Raw genomic sequence first — 16,711 nt, forward strand, 5'->3', positions numbered from 1 at the left:
TATTATTATAGCCCTGAATGAAAAGAGTCATAACCGAAGGAGGTTATGAGGTAGGCCCTACATGGGAAAACCAAATCCCTAGCAAAGGCTATAATTGTAGTGGAAATTAAATTCCGAAATGTTTTCCTCTTACATTATTTACACTGCTTCCAGATATAATTAAATGTTGTAAAAGTAAGGATTAGTTCAGTAGATGTAGAATAGAGGTAAATCTAAAGGACATTTTCTTTTAAGATAGCAGATGTCTAAACAAGCTAGACTTAAAACGAATTTATTTTAAAAATTTGTATAGAAAGTGAAACTAGCAGAAAATAATAGGCAGATTATGTCTAGATCTATAATCTATCTCATCGTAACTGTCGCCAGCTGATGTGAAATGTGTAAGTTTATGTTGGGTGAGATTATTTCGCCTTTTGATGAATTCTTACAACACGTAGATCTAGTATAAACAAATCCCTACAGGGTTTTTTTTTATGTCTGATAAGGCAGTAGTCGGCAATAGTACACATAGTGTATGAGATTAAGTCTATAATTTATCTCATCGTAACTGTCGCCATCTGATGTGAAATGTGTAGTTTTTAGTTTTTAGTTGAATGAGATTATTTTGCCTTGTGATGAATTCTAACAACACATAGGCCTAGTACAAACAAATCCCTACAGATTTTTTTTTAATGTCTGATAAGGCAGCAGTAATCAGCAACAGTAGTAGATCTACACACTACACATAGTTTATGAGAGCCTAACTATGATCTACGAACAATGGGAACCATCACTTTCATTTAGTTGTTGTATACCCTACTATGTAGGGCTTGAAAAATAGTCTATAGACTCATTATATTGCTCCTCTCCACGGAAATCTTTAGTAAAAGGCGAAAGATTTATTCGTTGTGAAGAGAAACCAGAGTACCGTTTACAGATCCGATTATGGGTTATGAACAAACTAAAACCGGTTGATCTTATGGGTTTAGCTCATTTCAAACTCGTGCCTCAATGTATAATTATCAAATATAGTGTAATTTAAACATTTAGACTGAGCAATGATACAGGTGCCTCGTACAGAAATGCAACAATGTACGTACACTGTTTCTTACAACATGAGATAATATCCACAATACTCCCCCAAGCTCTCTCAAAATAAATCGTAGAGATTTACGTCCCTTTATTCAATGCACAAAATCAGTCATGTCCCTTTATTTTGTGGCAGTTATGTCTATTTTGTTCCCAATGTAGATCTATGGGGTATATTTTAATTTCAACACGCTGCTACGCTGAAAGACACTCATTATTATATACATATATTATATTATACATGTATTATATTATACTACATTATACTAGCCGGGCCCCCTTTCGATGAAAGGAATGATCGGTGCATTAACATCAACTGAAACTGAAAGCCATTGGCTTACTAGATATCTAGATCTATAATATATACACTCTGCTAGAATGGAGCAATACAATTTGAGAGATGCAAAAAATTAGAAGGTCTAGATATATACTCTCAAAACAAAATGTGCATGGCGAAATATCACTTCCAGCACTTCCATTGTGAAGGACAGCTACGCAGATTTTTTTCGTTTCTCAGAGGAATAATCACAAAGGCCAAAGAAAGACAGGAACTTTTTGTCAGATATATTTTTCTAAATTCAGAAAATTAATAAATCAAAAATCGGGCTCCGTCATGGGGACCTATCTATCTTTTTGCAGGTACTTGCCAACTTTCAACTCTGTAGCTGTCGTAGTTTTATGGGAAAAACGACACATGTATTTCCAAGTTGCCAAATATATTATAATAAATATTATCATATTATCGCCTCCTCAGAATTACAACATTCTAGATCTATCTTGACATTTTTGGCTGTTTTGAGTTACTAAGACCATGACAAAATTTCCTACCAACTGAAAATTTTAATGTGTCCCGCACGCTCATATGACCTTATGCAGTTGCGAGCACCGTAAAACAATTACAAAAACAATATAAGACCATGACATCCGAAATCTAATGCGGTAATAGCTCTATGAAAAGTGTACGGTTATTCTGATTCGTTATCAAGATATTCAAAGAACTGCATTCCAAAAGACTTGACATATTGAGAGTTTTTAAAGCCAAATATCTCATTTACACTAGGTACTGAGTGGCTAGAACTTTGTAATTCTGAGGTAGCATTATTATACCATATAATTTATTATATTATTATACATGTATTATACTATAATCATTATATTATAATATTATATTATTATAGCCCTGAATGAAAAGAGTCATAACCGAAGGAGGTTATGAGGTAGGCCCTACATGGGAAAACCAAATCCCTAGCAAAGGCTATAATTGTAGTGGAAATTAAATTCCGAAATGTTTTCCTCTTACATTATTTACACTGCTTCCAGATATAATTAAATGTTGTAAAAGTAAGGATTAGTTCAGTAGATGTAGAATAGAGGTAAATCTAAAGGACATTTTCTTTTAAGATAGCAGATGTCTAAACAAGCTAGACTTAAAACGAATTTATTTTAAAAATTTGTATAGAAAGTGAAACTAGCAGAAAATAATAGGCAGATTATGTCTAGATCTATAATCTATCTCATCGTAACTGTCGCCAGCTGATGTGAAATGTGTAAGTTTATGTTGGGTGAGATTATTTCGCCTTTTGATGAATTCTTACAACACGTAGATCTAGTATAAACAAATCCCTACAGGGTTTTTTTTTATGTCTGATAAGGCAGTAGTCGGCAATAGTACACATAGTGTATGAGATTAAGTCTATAATTTATCTCATCGTAACTGTCGCCATCTGATGTGAAATGTGTAGTTTTTAGTTTTTAGTTGAATGAGATTATTTTGCCTTGTGATGAATTCTAACAACACATAGGCCTAGTACAAACAAATCCCTACAGATTTTTTTTTAATGTCTGATAAGGCAGCAGTAATCAGCAACAGTAGTAGATCTACACACTACACATAGTTTATGAGAGCCTAACTATGATCTACGAACAATGGGAACCATCACTTTCATTGTATTGAATACCCTACAAAGTAGGGCTTGAAAAATAGTCTATAGACTCATTATATTGCTCCTCTCCACGGAAATCTTTAGTAAAAGGCGAAAGATTTATTCGTTGTGAAGAGAAACCAGAGTACCAATATGACGTCCGATTATGGGTTATGAACAAACTAAAACCGGTTATTCTAATGGGTCCGCTATTTTCAATATTGTGTTAGATATATTTAATTGTTAATAGCAGGGTCATTCAAGTATATGATTAGAGAAATTATATTAGTGATTCGTACAAATGTACAGCAATGTCCGATTGCTTATTGTACTACGCGAAATATTGCTACAAGAAAATCCCATTACACTTTCTGAAGATAGACCTTAGAGATTTACGCCCCTTTACCCAAAGCATAAAATCAGTTATGTCCCTTTATCTCGTGGAGACGGTGACGTGTTTGTCCGTGGCAGACTCCACAAGTCACTCAAATTTCAGGCCATAAATGACATATTTATATTATATATATGTATTATATAAGGACAGTCGTATCCCTAGTGGTAATCGTGTGTCTAAACTATCTGTATGTACACTGGTGATAAAAAGTTTGACATTTTTCCCGATCACGAAGCGTATTTGTGATCGCCATGACTCACTACTCTAAAACACATTTTCGTTTTACTAATTAACCCTATCCGTACGCTCTGGAGTCATTTTGTACCCCAGGGTTGTATTCTTCATATTTTAGAATATTTCTAGTGCGAAGATCTCTTTGAAACTTTCAGTATTTCTCAATAAATTATTTTGACAGACTGCTAAGCAAAGCGTACGGATCGGATTAACGAGTAAAATTTCCTCTTTGGAAAGTGGGGGTACAGAGTTCCCCACGTCGTATGGATACCATAGTAAAACACGACGTATTGATAGGGTTCAAATTTAAGAGAGCATTATTTACTTACAAGCTAGACTTAAAACGGAAAGTGAAAGGAGCCAAAAATAGTATGTGTCTACCTGTGTATTTGTCACTGACTGGTGTAATGGGAGCTCTCGTGGTTCTTCTCTATAATGTGCTCCTCCCCCCCCCCTCCCCCCGTCCGCTTTTGTCTCCACTTTCTGACCCCTCCCTTCCCCCTCCATTTTACCCTCTCCTCTGGGCTCCTGACTCTGTCTGCTCCAAGCCTTCTCGAATAAGGGCCAATAAATCTCGGAGATCCCGTGTGCAAGTTGCGCACCTTAAAGATCCCTTGGTGGTGATATAATCGGTAGGAGTAGGCTTCGGCCGCCACCCAGGGAAAAATTCAAATTTCCTACCAAACTGTAAATATTTAATGTATCTCGCGCGCTCATATGACCTTATGCAGTTGCGAACGCCTTAAAACACTTACAAAAAAAATTTTTTTAAATGACCGATGTGAAACATGCAATTTAATGTTTTAGAAGATTGTTTAGCAACATATCACAATATTCAGCCATACATCGTGTAGAGAAGTGTCATTACCTTTTCTTTCATTTCATCAAATTTATGGGGGGGGGGGGGGGGGGATGGATACAGTTGCAAGGAACATACTCACTGCAGCTTGGCATACAATAGAGACAATGTAAGCCAGTACAGAGGAGGCTACAACCTAAATAAACACTCATGTCATCAGTATATATACTAGAGGTGTGCGAGTAACGAGTCCAGGCTCGAGTACTCGAGTAATACATGCGGCGAGTCCAGACTCGAGTCACAAGTAAATTACTCGAGTAAGGACTCGAGTAAGGACTCGAGTCCAGACTCGAGTCTGTAGGGGAAAAACAGAAAAAAAGGAGAAAAATTTGGTTTTTAAAAAACTTAAGAATTGATAAAAGAAAAATTCTGATAAGCAATTTTTTAAAACTGAAGGAAAAGGAACAAAAAAAACCAAAAATACCCCTTCCCCAAAGGAAAAAAACCGACCCCCCCCCCCCCCCCAGAAAAAAGCAAAAAGGAAACCACTGTTAGAAACCCATGATGACCAATCAAACTTCTTTCTTTTATGAAGTGCATTGTCTGAGGTTTGTGTACATTTTATTCTTACTGTTGTAACAAAGAATTATTTTAAAAAAATAAAAAATAAGATAAGATAAGATGAAGACTACCTCTATTCTAGCTTAGTTGTTATACAGTTGTAAGCTTCTCACTCACCCGGGGTGAGAGAGCGAGCCTTTTGGCTATTCTCTCCATGTGTGCGTTTACCGTGATGTGATACCCAGTGTAAACCACAGAATTCTAGATCTACACTTTTTATTTATTGAATTCTGTCGTGTAAACAAACGTTCCAGTCCTCTTGTGTTAAAAACATGCAATTTTATCTGCGGGCATTGAAAGAGAGAGAGAGAGAGAGAGAGAGAGAGAGAGAGAGAGAGAGAGAGAGAGAGGAGTAGCCTAGATATAGCGAGAACTTCTGGGCAAAACAAAATGCCGATTACGGTAGTTCAGCTCTATTCTAAAAGTGAAACAGCCGTAGCATCATTGTAGACCACCAAATTAGTTTTACTTTTGTGTTATAATATCATTTTTTTAAAAAGGGGTTTGTCTATTTAATCATCCTCACCGATAGGAAGTATTCAGAAATTAGGAACACCCGGTTTTGTTTCACAGCGGGTGAGAATAGCCAACACTGGCTAGTCTCACCCGGGGTGAGAGGTCGATCACATTTTTATTCTCACCTGGGGTGAGAATAGCCACTTCCTAAGATAAAATAAAATAAATACGGTATAAACAGCATATGTCTAGAATTGCCATAAGCCAACTCAAGCTCCCTCCTAGGAAGGCACTCTATTTTCTGTCCGATATTCAACAAAACCTTTTTTGAAACCCACTAAAATTCCCTTTCGGGATACTATTACTCGAGTAATAACTCGAGTCTTAAGAGCCGTGAGACTCGAGTAATTACTCGAGTAATTACTCGAGTCCAGAGCAGATACTCGAGTCTGCACTCGAATCTTAATATGCTGGACTCGCACACCTCTAATATTTACCCTACAGTGTAGGGCTTGAAAAATAGTCTTTAGACTCATTATATTGCTCCTCTCCACGGAAATCTTTAGTAAAAGGCGAAAGATTTATTCGTTGTGAAGAGAAACCAGAGTGACGTTGTTATGTCTGATTATGATTTATGATTAAACTAAAACCGGTTTATCCAATGGGTCCACTCGTTTTAATTTCTTATTTAAACTTCTATCTCTATTAAAAGCAAATTAAGTTAAATATTTGAATGAAGAAATAACATAAATGCTTAGTACAGATTTGCAACAACGTACGGACATGTGTCCTACAACATGAGTTCCTAACTTCCTGAAAGGTCCACAAACACTTAACACCAAAATCATGGAGATTTACATCCCTTTATCCAAGGCGCAAAATCAGTTATATCCCTTTACTCAAAGCACAATAATCAGTTCAGTTATATCCCTTTACTCAAAGCTCAATAATCACTAATCAGTTCAGTTATATCCCTTTACTCAAAGCACAATAATCACTCATCAGTTCAGTTATATCCCTTTACTCAAAGCACAATAATCAGTTCAGTTATATCCTATGCACAGAGCAGAACAATCAGTTATAAAAATTAAGTAGGCCTATTATGATCCCTTTACCCAAGGCAAAACAGTTATGTCCCTTTACCCAAGAAACAAAATCGCCAATATATGCCTATGCTCAGGGCACAAAATCAATTATCATTATTATTATTATCCCTTTACCCAAGGAACAAAATCAGTTATATCCCTTTACACAGAGCACAAAATCAGTTATATCCCTTAATTCAGTGGAGGATATGTCGTCAATTTGTCCCCAGTATGGGAAATTGAAACGTGCTGAAACACTAAACGTTTTTTTTGTGTTTTTTTGTTTTGTTGTTTTTAATTATAAATATAGCTTTAAAAATAGTCTATACTCATTATATTTTATACTGCTCCTCTCCACGGAAATCCCCAATCGTAGTCATGGTGTCTAGGTGGACCCCAAAAATGTTGGGTTGTGATTGGCTCGCTGAGCTAGCAGTAGTTTACATTGGTTACAATGCAAGGCTACTGATAATCTCGGGCGGTACATCGATCTAGTGTTACTAGATCTATACTTAATTTATTTTAGCCCAGAGAGAGAGAAAGAGAGAGAGAGAGAGAGAGAGAGAGAGAGAGAGAGAGAGAGAGAGAGAGAGTATCTAGGCCTAATGAATAAACGTATCTAGATCTAGATTTTGTTGTGCACCCAGCCAAGAGTGTGCAGTTTGGAAAGTAGATTATCTAAATTTAAATCTAGATCAAGATTAAATCTAGATCTAGAAAAGATCTAGATTAGATGTAGATTCTAGATCTAAATCTAGATCTAGATACGTTTATTCATCTCTCTCTCTCTCTCTCTCTCTCTCTCTCTCTCTCTCTCTCTCTCTCTCTCTCTCTCTCTCTCTCTCTCTCTGGGCAAAAATAAATTAATTATAGTAACACTAAATCTAGATAGACATACCGCCCGAGATGAGCAGTTGCCTTGCATTGTAACCAATGTTAACTACCGCTCGCTCAGCGAGCCAATCACAATCCAACATTTTTGGGGTCCACTTAGACACCATGACTACGTTGTCCCCAATTGGGGTCTACCTGACACTTCCATTCCTTTATTCTGCGGAGGCCATGACGTTTATTGTGTCCTCAGTTTCGTACAGTGAGACACGCTGGCACACCGAGTCTATGGCCATACATTGAATGACACGGGGATAGCACTAACCACTAAACATAGTGGTAAACGTTTCGTGATATATTTTGCTCATATAACTTTACTTTACTTTTACTTTTCCGATCCAGCGGCCATTTGGGTTCTAGCCCTTCGGTCTGATGCTCATATAACGATATGTCATCTGAAATGTCTTTAGGCCATTCCCAAAGGGTGGATATTAACATGTTCTTTTGCACGGTAGAATTGTAAATAGGCTGATTTATCAATGTCATGCTCATGGCTCATACTGTGCCGGAACAACATAGGGGGAACTGCAGCTTTTTCTTTCCTCATCTTTACTATCGTCAGTTTTCCTCTACTTCTTGTGCATGTCTGTCACTCTCTTGAGAAATGGTATTTCCGGGGTGCCTTAGACTTTGTGCCGTTGAGGCTAAAGAGGTGAACAGAATAAGCCAGATTCCCCGTCTGGACTTCTCTATTAACATCCACCCCTTGGCGCTCATATGATCTTATATATAGGTGCCAGGTCCGTAAAATATTACCAAAACTAAGTATGTCATCATAATGCTTTCCATTCTACAAAGACACTGTAAAATGTGCGTGGGTGGCGGGTGCTTTAATTTAGTTTGCTCTTCTGTTCCCTCTTTATTTTGTTACAAGAATATTACTCTCAGTTAGCACCGCTAATTTTCGGCACCTATCTTACCTATTTGTGTTGCAAGTTGCAAAAGCTACTAAATTCTTACTAAAAACTTACAACACTCAATAGTCTAGAACTTACAAATGCATTGTATATATACCCTACAGGTGAAGGGTTTGAAAAATAGTCTATAAGACTCATTATTGCTCCTCTCCAAAGAAATCTTTAGTAAAAGGCGAAAGATTTATTTGTTGCGAAGAGAACTCAGAGTGCTCACACAGGATCTTATCATGATTCACAAACAACCTAAAACCCGTTGATTTAATGGGTCCACTGGTTTCAATTCCATGTATAGATGCGTATTCCCCAAGGCACCGTAGTTGAAACATTCGGGTGGAAAACTGATTTTTTTGTGTGTTTCATACAGTAAGTTGTAAAAGCACGTATGAACACAAGTCTTATATCCTGAAGAAGGTGCTGTCAGAAACTTACCCAAACACTTTATACAGTAAAATCCTACAGACTTGTATCCCTTTCCCATGTCAATTAATTATTTCCCTTTATTCCACGGACGTCACAATCTCAAATCACGTCAAGTAGACTACATCGTACATGATTTATTTTAAAGACAAGAATGTGAAATGAAATATCTTGGAGGTGGCATTCTAGGGTGAGCCAAATGTATACCAACAGCCATTATAATTAAAATATGAACAGGCCAAAAAAATTATTTTCCTTGAGGTCGATGGAAATCCTTGAGACCAAAGCATCACGATTTATTCGTATAGTCTATTCTTGGTCTTATAAGGTTGTGAATGCGGCACTGAACAAGCGAATTATTAAACACTCGTTGAAATGTCCGCATAGTCCAACTTGCCATACACTAATAGGAAAATTCTCTATGAAGGAAACCTTTCAAAACGACATCTCCCTGCTGCCCCCTTGATGAATTTCCTCTATTTTTATTAAACAGAAACCTGCTTAACGCCAAAAATTAAAAGAGAAATTCCTTCCCTTTGGAGGGTCTTTAATTGTCTAAGACGAAAAATGCTTTGCCTGTCCGGCCCTGGTTTGAAAGAAAACCATCAAGTGTGTTTCTTTTGGCTCTAAACCTTTGCGTCATGCCTCCAGGCAAGGAAAGAGGAGTGGGTGGGGAAGGTGACTTGGGGGGTAGATGATACCCCAGCAATAAGAGCCCTGAGCCGTGCAGATAGTCAGGGAGGTGTGAATGAGATATCTCACCAGGGCCTGCGAAAGTGCTCCCGTGGCGCTCCAGCAGGCAACTTTCTAAGTTAGCCAGAGGCCAGAGGTGTGAGGTTAATTTGATTAACTGCCTGCTGCCCTGATCGACGGCCAGCCGAGAAATTAAAAAGTACATTACATGTACGTGTGCCTCGAACCGCTGTTACTGTCCACGGGAGAGGTGGCATTGGTTGACTACTTGTTACACCGATGTGTGGGGGAAGCAAGGGTTAAGGCAGAAACCCAAAGAGCTTAGAACTACTGTAAACTCCTTGCAGAAACCGTAAATATTTCTTATTTCTATAATCTTTGGGTTAAAGGTGGAAGCAAAGGAGATGATCAATCGTTTATATTCCTATCAGGTCAAAAAATCGTCTTACGAGATGCAAGCACTGGTTGCAACAGTGGCGGTAGGTCGTGAAGGGCTTACGGGCTTGAGCCCCTCACCCCCACCCCGTCCCCACCCCAACTCTATCCCTTAGTTAATGAAAGTTTCTTAAATAACGAAATAAGCAGTTGAAACCGTTATGATCGCATGCAATGAACACACAGTTATCAGCTTGGCGGCTTGCCCGTTTATCCAATCATTGTTGTCACCGCTTACAACTACAGTAACCTAACAGCCAATCAAATGTCGTTAGGGCTCAGAAAGAATAAGCCGGTTCCCACGCCCGTCTTTAATTAAACTCTTTTTGTAAAAAGGTAGAAGACTTTTTAAAAAATAACACTGCACAGAGGGCTCACGCTCTCCCAGCCCTGACAATGGGGTGAAAGTTTACAACACACTTTCCCCCAGTGACACAGATACCTATGCGCCCATTGGACCTTTGTTAGGCGCGTTCTATTTTCCGCAACAACACGACCCAATCCACCTCATAGACGGTAGGTGTTTGGGAGTACTGTGCGTTTGTGCCGCTGAGACTTAACAGTTATTAATTACCTCAAACCACTTTCGAGGCATCTTTTTCTTCAGACAAAAACTGATTAGAGAAATTTGGAGGTGAAACGGCTTCGTCCCCACCACCCAGAAGAGCTTAAATTTAACTGAGAACAAAGAGATGGAAGACAAAGGTGACTCTTCTCGTTTGAATGGTTCTCAAAATGCCGTGACTCGCCGTGAGTATAGAAGAATCATCACTGTTTTGTTCTTATTGCTTGCTATTTGGTGGTAAAGAAGTGGAAGAAACCTAAGCCCCACCCAAATCTTGGTCCACCCACCGCCACTGGGTGGCAATGGATAAGTACGACTGGCGCATGCCATTATCGACGAGGCCGGAGCACCTGGGAACAGCGACTCTATTTTTTTTTTAACAGGGCTAGGATGACCACCACCACCCACCCCCCTTTTTTATTCCCCTGTGCAGGAGGGAGACTCTCCTGAGTTGTTGTTTGTTTTTTTGTGGCTCTCTTACGATCCCGTAAGTTCACCTATATTTGAAATGATGTTTGTTGAATGGCCAGTTTAAATCTTATTTCATTACGAAACGCCTAGAGCCATCCGAAAGTGGGCGTCATAGAAGTTAAATGTTCATTATTATTATTACTATATACAAGTATTATTCTATTAAAATGCCGCATGGCAACAACCTGGTGTTTTCGAATGTAAGCTGGTCGGCAATGCTCACTTGAGATTGCCCCGAACTCTCTCCCCCCCCCCCCCCCCCCCCCCGATTCAATTATTTAATAGTTACCTCCCTTCGACCAAAAAACGACCCTCGTTTTTCGACGAAGCATCTCTCCTGTGCGAAAAAAAAAAGAAAAAAAAAACAATGGAAAAAAGGATAGAAAAAAAGGGGACGCTGACTACGCTCATTCTGCTGTCGAAAACATCAGTCTTTTCTTGATTTAGAGTTCTGTCACTGGCACGTTTATCATCTCTATACAGTACAACAGTGCTATCATCTCTATACAGTACAACAGTGCGCAGCTACTGCTTTCACAAACTATTATTTTAAATAACATGAAATTCAAATTAAAAATACATGTACACAGATTCAAAACCCGACAGGAAATGGGCGTTTTATCAGAATGTTGTCGCATACTCATAATTTGTGTGTGTGTGTGTGTGTGTGTGTGTGTGTGTGTGTGTGTGTGTGTGTGTGTGTGTGTGTGTGTGAGAGAGAGAGAGAGAGAGAGTGGGAAGGGGGGGGGGGTTAGTTTAAGTAAGTTTTAATAAGTGTTTTACAGCACTTGCAACACAATAAGGTTATTTAAGTAAGTGCCGAAGATTAGAGGTCTTACAAGAGAGTGACAAACATGAAAAAGAAGGAGGACATAAGGACAACAGATTTTTTTTATAGGAAAGAAGAAGCAAACACACCATAGCACCCGCCAACCACCCACTTAATTAAGAATTGCGGCACTTGCAAAACATGAAGTCATAATATAATGCAAAAAGGTAAGAAACACAAAAAAGGAGAAATAACCATGAGACAGACACTTGATAGGAAAGAAGAAACGAACCATACCAAAGCACCCGCTAATCACCCATTTATAATTTGGAATTGTGACGTCCTCAATTTAAATTTATAATGGTTACCTCCCCTTGACCAATAAACCCATAGAGATAATACATCCTACTTTCTTTTTCTTCTTGGTAAGTATTTTACTATCATGATCATGGTAGCATCTTTTCGGAAGGATGTCTCAACAGAGAAATTGAGACGAGAGTACAAAAGGCTAAAAGCGTCAGCTACCAGCTTGCCCACTCCTCAAACATCCTAACATCCCCATTGAGACCAAAGCCAAGCTCATTAATTAACTCGATCTTCATCCCCACGTTGACCTACCAGTGCCAAACATGGACCCTGACCAAAAGTCTGGAACGTAAGATAGCCACCTGCGAGTTGAGATGTCTAAGGAGAGCCGCCAACAAACAAAACCAGACGGGACATGGTCAGAAACAACTAGATCAGAGAAATGGTGGGAACAACACCTGTCCTCCACTACATCGGAAGGCAAACAATCAGGTGGTTTGGATATCTCGCACATATATATGGCACCTAACCAGCTTGCCAGTAAAGCCTACTACAGGAAAGTATCAGGGTACAAAGCACGAGGAAGACCAAGAAAGACCTGGATCCAGGGTGTGAAGGATACCCTAAGAACGTTCATTCAATATCCCACCCAGCCGAAGCCTACTCTAATAATAAATCAATTTTAGGACCAGTATCAGTAAGGGATTTTTAACGAGCACAACTTGCACACAGGTCCTTCGGAGATATTTCCGCCCTTACCCAAGAAGGCTATTGTTAAATCTTACTTACCTTAAGATAAGGGGTGTGGCTGAAAGACAGCAGTGAGAAAGAACCAAGGGGTAGCAGTAGAAAGGCAGCAGAAAGAGTCAGGAGCCCAAAGGACATCCTACTACATTAAACTTGAAGGTAACATTTGTTGGTCTTTTTTTTAAAAGGTATCACCATAACAACCATAGAGGATTGGCGAATACAAATATCAGTATAGAAATACATTAAAAAAACACAAGCATCTACCCTCTCCTGAAAAACCAGGTTGACTCAAGTCTCTACCAAAGTCTTATTTGGAATCTACAGATGTGTTCTCAAAATGTAAGCACAGACAAAAAGTGGGAGGATATTTCAAAAACTCCATTAAAAAAGCATGCAGAAATCTTGTTTAAAAAATGTAACATTGTAATTTGGTAAGGTGAAGAGGGGGCGTGGGGAGGGAGGGAGAGAGAGAGTGAGAGAGAGAGAGTGAGAGTGAGAGTGAGAGTGAGAGTGAAAGTGAGAGTGAGAGAGAGAGAGAGAGAGAGAGGAGAGAGAGAGGAGAGAGAGAGAGAGAGACGAGAGAGAGAGAGAGAGGGGGGGAGGAGGGAGAGAAGGGGGGGGGGGCAACAGACAGACATACAGAACCCGTAAAATGGTCTCCCTTCACTCTATAATGAACTGGCATGACCCCAGGGTGGGTGCATGACTTATGACAAGCAAACAGTGGTCAACCTTGAGGACCAATCAGTGACAAGGGGCATGTCATTCTCACTTATTCTCCTATTGTGAGTCTCAAGATCTATGCTTTAATCCAGTTGCCCCTCCCCTTTACCTGTCCAAAATTTATCACTTTCCATCACTGACAGAGTACCCCCTGCCTCTGTGGTTAGGCACCATCACTCTGTGACCACACCAATTAAAATTCAGTCTGTCTGACAACTTCATGAGTACAGACAGCTGCTGCAATGGTCAGGGAAGAGTTTACAGTTCCATGTGATCCTGCCTGGAGGGAACTTGTAGGCCATACCCACCCAACATGTGAGGTAAGTTTAGGTGGAGAGCTGGGATCATGCCAGTGTGAAGTTTGGGGAAAACAAATGAGAGAGCAAGTTTACACCTTGCCATGATCCTGTCTGGATAAACATTACCATTTCATCCAGACTTACAATTACAAGGCACAAGTGATCACATTCACTAGAGTGGTTGATCTGTGATGAGATGGACAGTTAAATGATCATAATTTCTCACACTTGGTCAATCTGCAGCGCCTGCCCTTGTTTTTGTTTCGTAAATTATGATCCGAAATACGGGATCTAAACCAAATGTAGACCTTCAGAGCGTTCTTAAAACAGCGGGATGTTTTAGGGAACCTGCACCGTAAGCGGTGGGATCTTAGTCGGAGACTACTGTATCAAAAATTCATCACCAGTTTTTTCAGGTCCTCTAAAAGAGTTTCCCTGAACAAAAAAGACATCTGAAAAGTTATATTCCTGATGGGGATTAAAGGAAAATTAAAGCCTGTAAATAACTTAAATTACAATAAAAGAGTTACCTGGTTATATCCCAGAGACAGGAGTTCATGATGAGTACATCGGGCTGCGGTCCTTCCTTGAGGTCATTCAGGATACTTTCCACATAGTTGTTGTAACAGCGTGTCACAAAGTAGAACCGAACCAGGTACACCCCAGTGCAGTACTGGCGCACTTCCTTGTAGCCAATCCCATTTGTCATGACACCTTTCTGACCACCTTCGATGAGCTCATCACCAAGAAAGCAGTATTCCCCCTGATAAAGAAACATTTTAAAATTTAAAATTAACATATATTATATATATTGCCACAGTTTCACAAATCATCACCACATAAATCATAAATAATATATATACAGCAGGTTTAGAAAACATCCTCTGCTTTCTTGGGCAAGGCCCTTTAAAAAAATATGTCTCTTGCAACCCTCTGAATCTAGGATACTGATGGAATAAAGTAATTGCCTTGTGCTTAGTGGCAGACTTCCAACATCTCTGCCAGAAGATGTCTTGTCATTTACACAGAAAAGGGTATTGCCACTTTTATACAGGCACAGATGGGCTATCCTGAAACATTGGCACATATTGTGAATGCTGACAAGGTAACTTACTGTAGGTATTCACAACCTTCAATTCAATAAAGGTAATAAAATGATTCTTTTCACTGGATGCAATTAGCGCTCTGAAGCTTGCATTTGATTTCTTTTCTCCTGTACTTTTTCTTCCAATTTAGCCTATATGCCGTTTTTCGAGAATGCTTTGACTTTGCAGAGTTGTCCATGTTATAATGTGCTCCAAACAGTATATTATATAGAAGCTTGAATTTACAAATTTTTTTTTAATTCTCAAAATTCAAATTCAAGTGGCTCAGTTAATTTTTTTAAATCTGGGTACAGTAATCTGAACTTGATACAGTTTAGCAGTTGGGGTAATTTACTGTCAGGGAATAATTTACCTTCATCCTTAGTTCCTGCCTTAACAGTGATCGATCTTGCTGAAGTAAGAGAACCATATCTTTGTAGATGCCTCTTTGGACTGAAAATGAAGAAAAACATGTAAAACATTGGAAACTGCAAAGCTAAAAAGTTAACATTTACTCCACTATCTCTCATTATCACCAACACCACCATTCACAATTGAAAGTGATAATTAAGTGAAATAGGAGTAACTAAAGAACTGTATGAACAGTTAAAGCTTAAACATTTCTGTTAAAGAAAAAAGAAAAATTATTTTTAAAATGTGGTAACCTTATTAATGGATCAGTGGACTTTTTAATTTAATACAAGACTTAAAGGTCATGAGTTTGATTTTTGACAGTGTTTGATATAGCATTGTGACTATTCATGTATGGAAGAGTGGAAAAAATGAAGAAAGGCTCAAATGCAGTCGGGGGCCTCAACAACCGACAACAAATTTCTTTAATCAATTTATGTAAATTTTTTGCAACAGACCAAAAGTTCTGATTTCTGAATGGCCTAAAATCAGTGTCCACCCCCCAGCTTATTATGTTTAAACGGGCTGCACATTTTTTTTCAGCAAAAGTAAAAGGTACTTACTGGAGTCTCCTATTATTACCACAAATCTGTTTTTCAGTATTTTCCTCACATGCTTCATTGAAAAATTATCTTCCTCATTCTGGAAATCGTCCATCCTTAAGACTTTGAGATGTATAGGATACCAGAAAAATCAGAGATATTCGTTCATTCACTCAGATGACAACTTTCCAGATGTTTGTGCCTGAAAAATGAGAAAAATGAATCGAATTGAATAAACTGTTCAGTAAGGAATCAATGTGTTCAAAGTAAGTTGTGTGTGTGTGTGTGTGCGTGAGTGTGTGCACAAGTGTGTTGCTTTTTTAATGTAAGTCCTGTGTTTTTACGCCCCTGTCAAGACAATTTAGATCATAATTTATGAGGTAGACTTCAGCCCTCTCTACCTGTCAGGGCCAACTGGGGCTGAAAGAGATATACTATATCTCAGCAGAAAGAACAAGATACTGGCTGAAATTGAAATTGGGTCTCCTGAGTGCTTAAGCTAAGAGCCTAACCGCTTCTCCGCAGACGACAGTATGTGAGAGAGAGAAAGAGAGGAGAGACAGAGAGAGACAGTGATTGCTCGCGCGCGTGTGTGTGTGTGTGTGTGTGTGTGTGTGTGTGTGTGTGTGTGTGTGTGTGCGTGTAAGTTTTTTTTGGGGTTTTTATAATAGAGGGTTTTACAGCCCTCGCAACTGCATAAGGTCATATGAGCGCCAAGGGGTGGGTGTCAACAAAGAAGTCTTTACAGGGAATCAGACTTACTCTGCTCACCTCTCTAGCTTCAACAGCACAGGATCTGCTTCAACTATCAAGGTACCCCGGAAATAGCAGGTCACAAGAGTGTGAAAAACATAAAAG

General features: G+C 39.0%; 1 protein-coding gene and 4 non-coding genes across 5 annotated transcripts in view; all 5 read right to left on the reverse strand.

Moving 5' to 3' along the window:
* LOC101852765 (PC-esterase domain-containing protein 1A) overlaps nucleotides 1-16,166 on the reverse strand; it is a 32,167-nt gene extending 16,001 nt beyond the window's left edge. Inside the window, exons 1-4 of the mRNA XM_013082150.2 lie at nucleotides 15,875-16,166; nucleotides 15,274-15,353; nucleotides 14,345-14,578; nucleotides 13,942-14,001 (exon numbers count right to left, since the gene is read on the reverse strand). Coding sequence (XP_012937604.1) covers nucleotides 13,942-14,001; nucleotides 14,345-14,578; nucleotides 15,274-15,353; nucleotides 15,875-15,968 — 468 coding nt within the window. The 5' untranslated portion in view covers nucleotides 15,969-16,166. The remainder of the gene's footprint in view (nucleotides 1-13,941; nucleotides 14,002-14,344; nucleotides 14,579-15,273; nucleotides 15,354-15,874) is intronic.
* Nucleotides 793-907, reverse strand: LOC118477643. The gene has a single exon (XR_004858516.1). It is a non-coding gene; the product is annotated as a U5 spliceosomal RNA (small nuclear RNA).
* On the reverse strand, nucleotides 3,025-3,139 carry LOC118477641. Its single transcript, XR_004858514.1, has one exon. It is a non-coding gene; the product is annotated as a U5 spliceosomal RNA (small nuclear RNA).
* Nucleotides 5,990-6,104, reverse strand: LOC118477642. Its single transcript, XR_004858515.1, has one exon. It is a non-coding gene; the product is annotated as a U5 spliceosomal RNA (small nuclear RNA).
* LOC118477644 lies at nucleotides 8,483-8,597 on the reverse strand. Its single transcript, XR_004858517.1, has one exon. It is a non-coding gene; the product is annotated as a U5 spliceosomal RNA (small nuclear RNA).
* Nucleotides 16,167-16,711: the final 545 nt, after the last annotated feature.

The sequence above is a fragment of the Aplysia californica genome, unplaced genomic scaffold, assembly GCF_000002075.1.
Source record: "Aplysia californica isolate F4 #8 unplaced genomic scaffold, AplCal3.0 scaffold00162, whole genome shotgun sequence".
Taxonomy (NCBI): Eukaryota; Metazoa; Mollusca; class Gastropoda; order Aplysiida; family Aplysiidae; genus Aplysia; species Aplysia californica.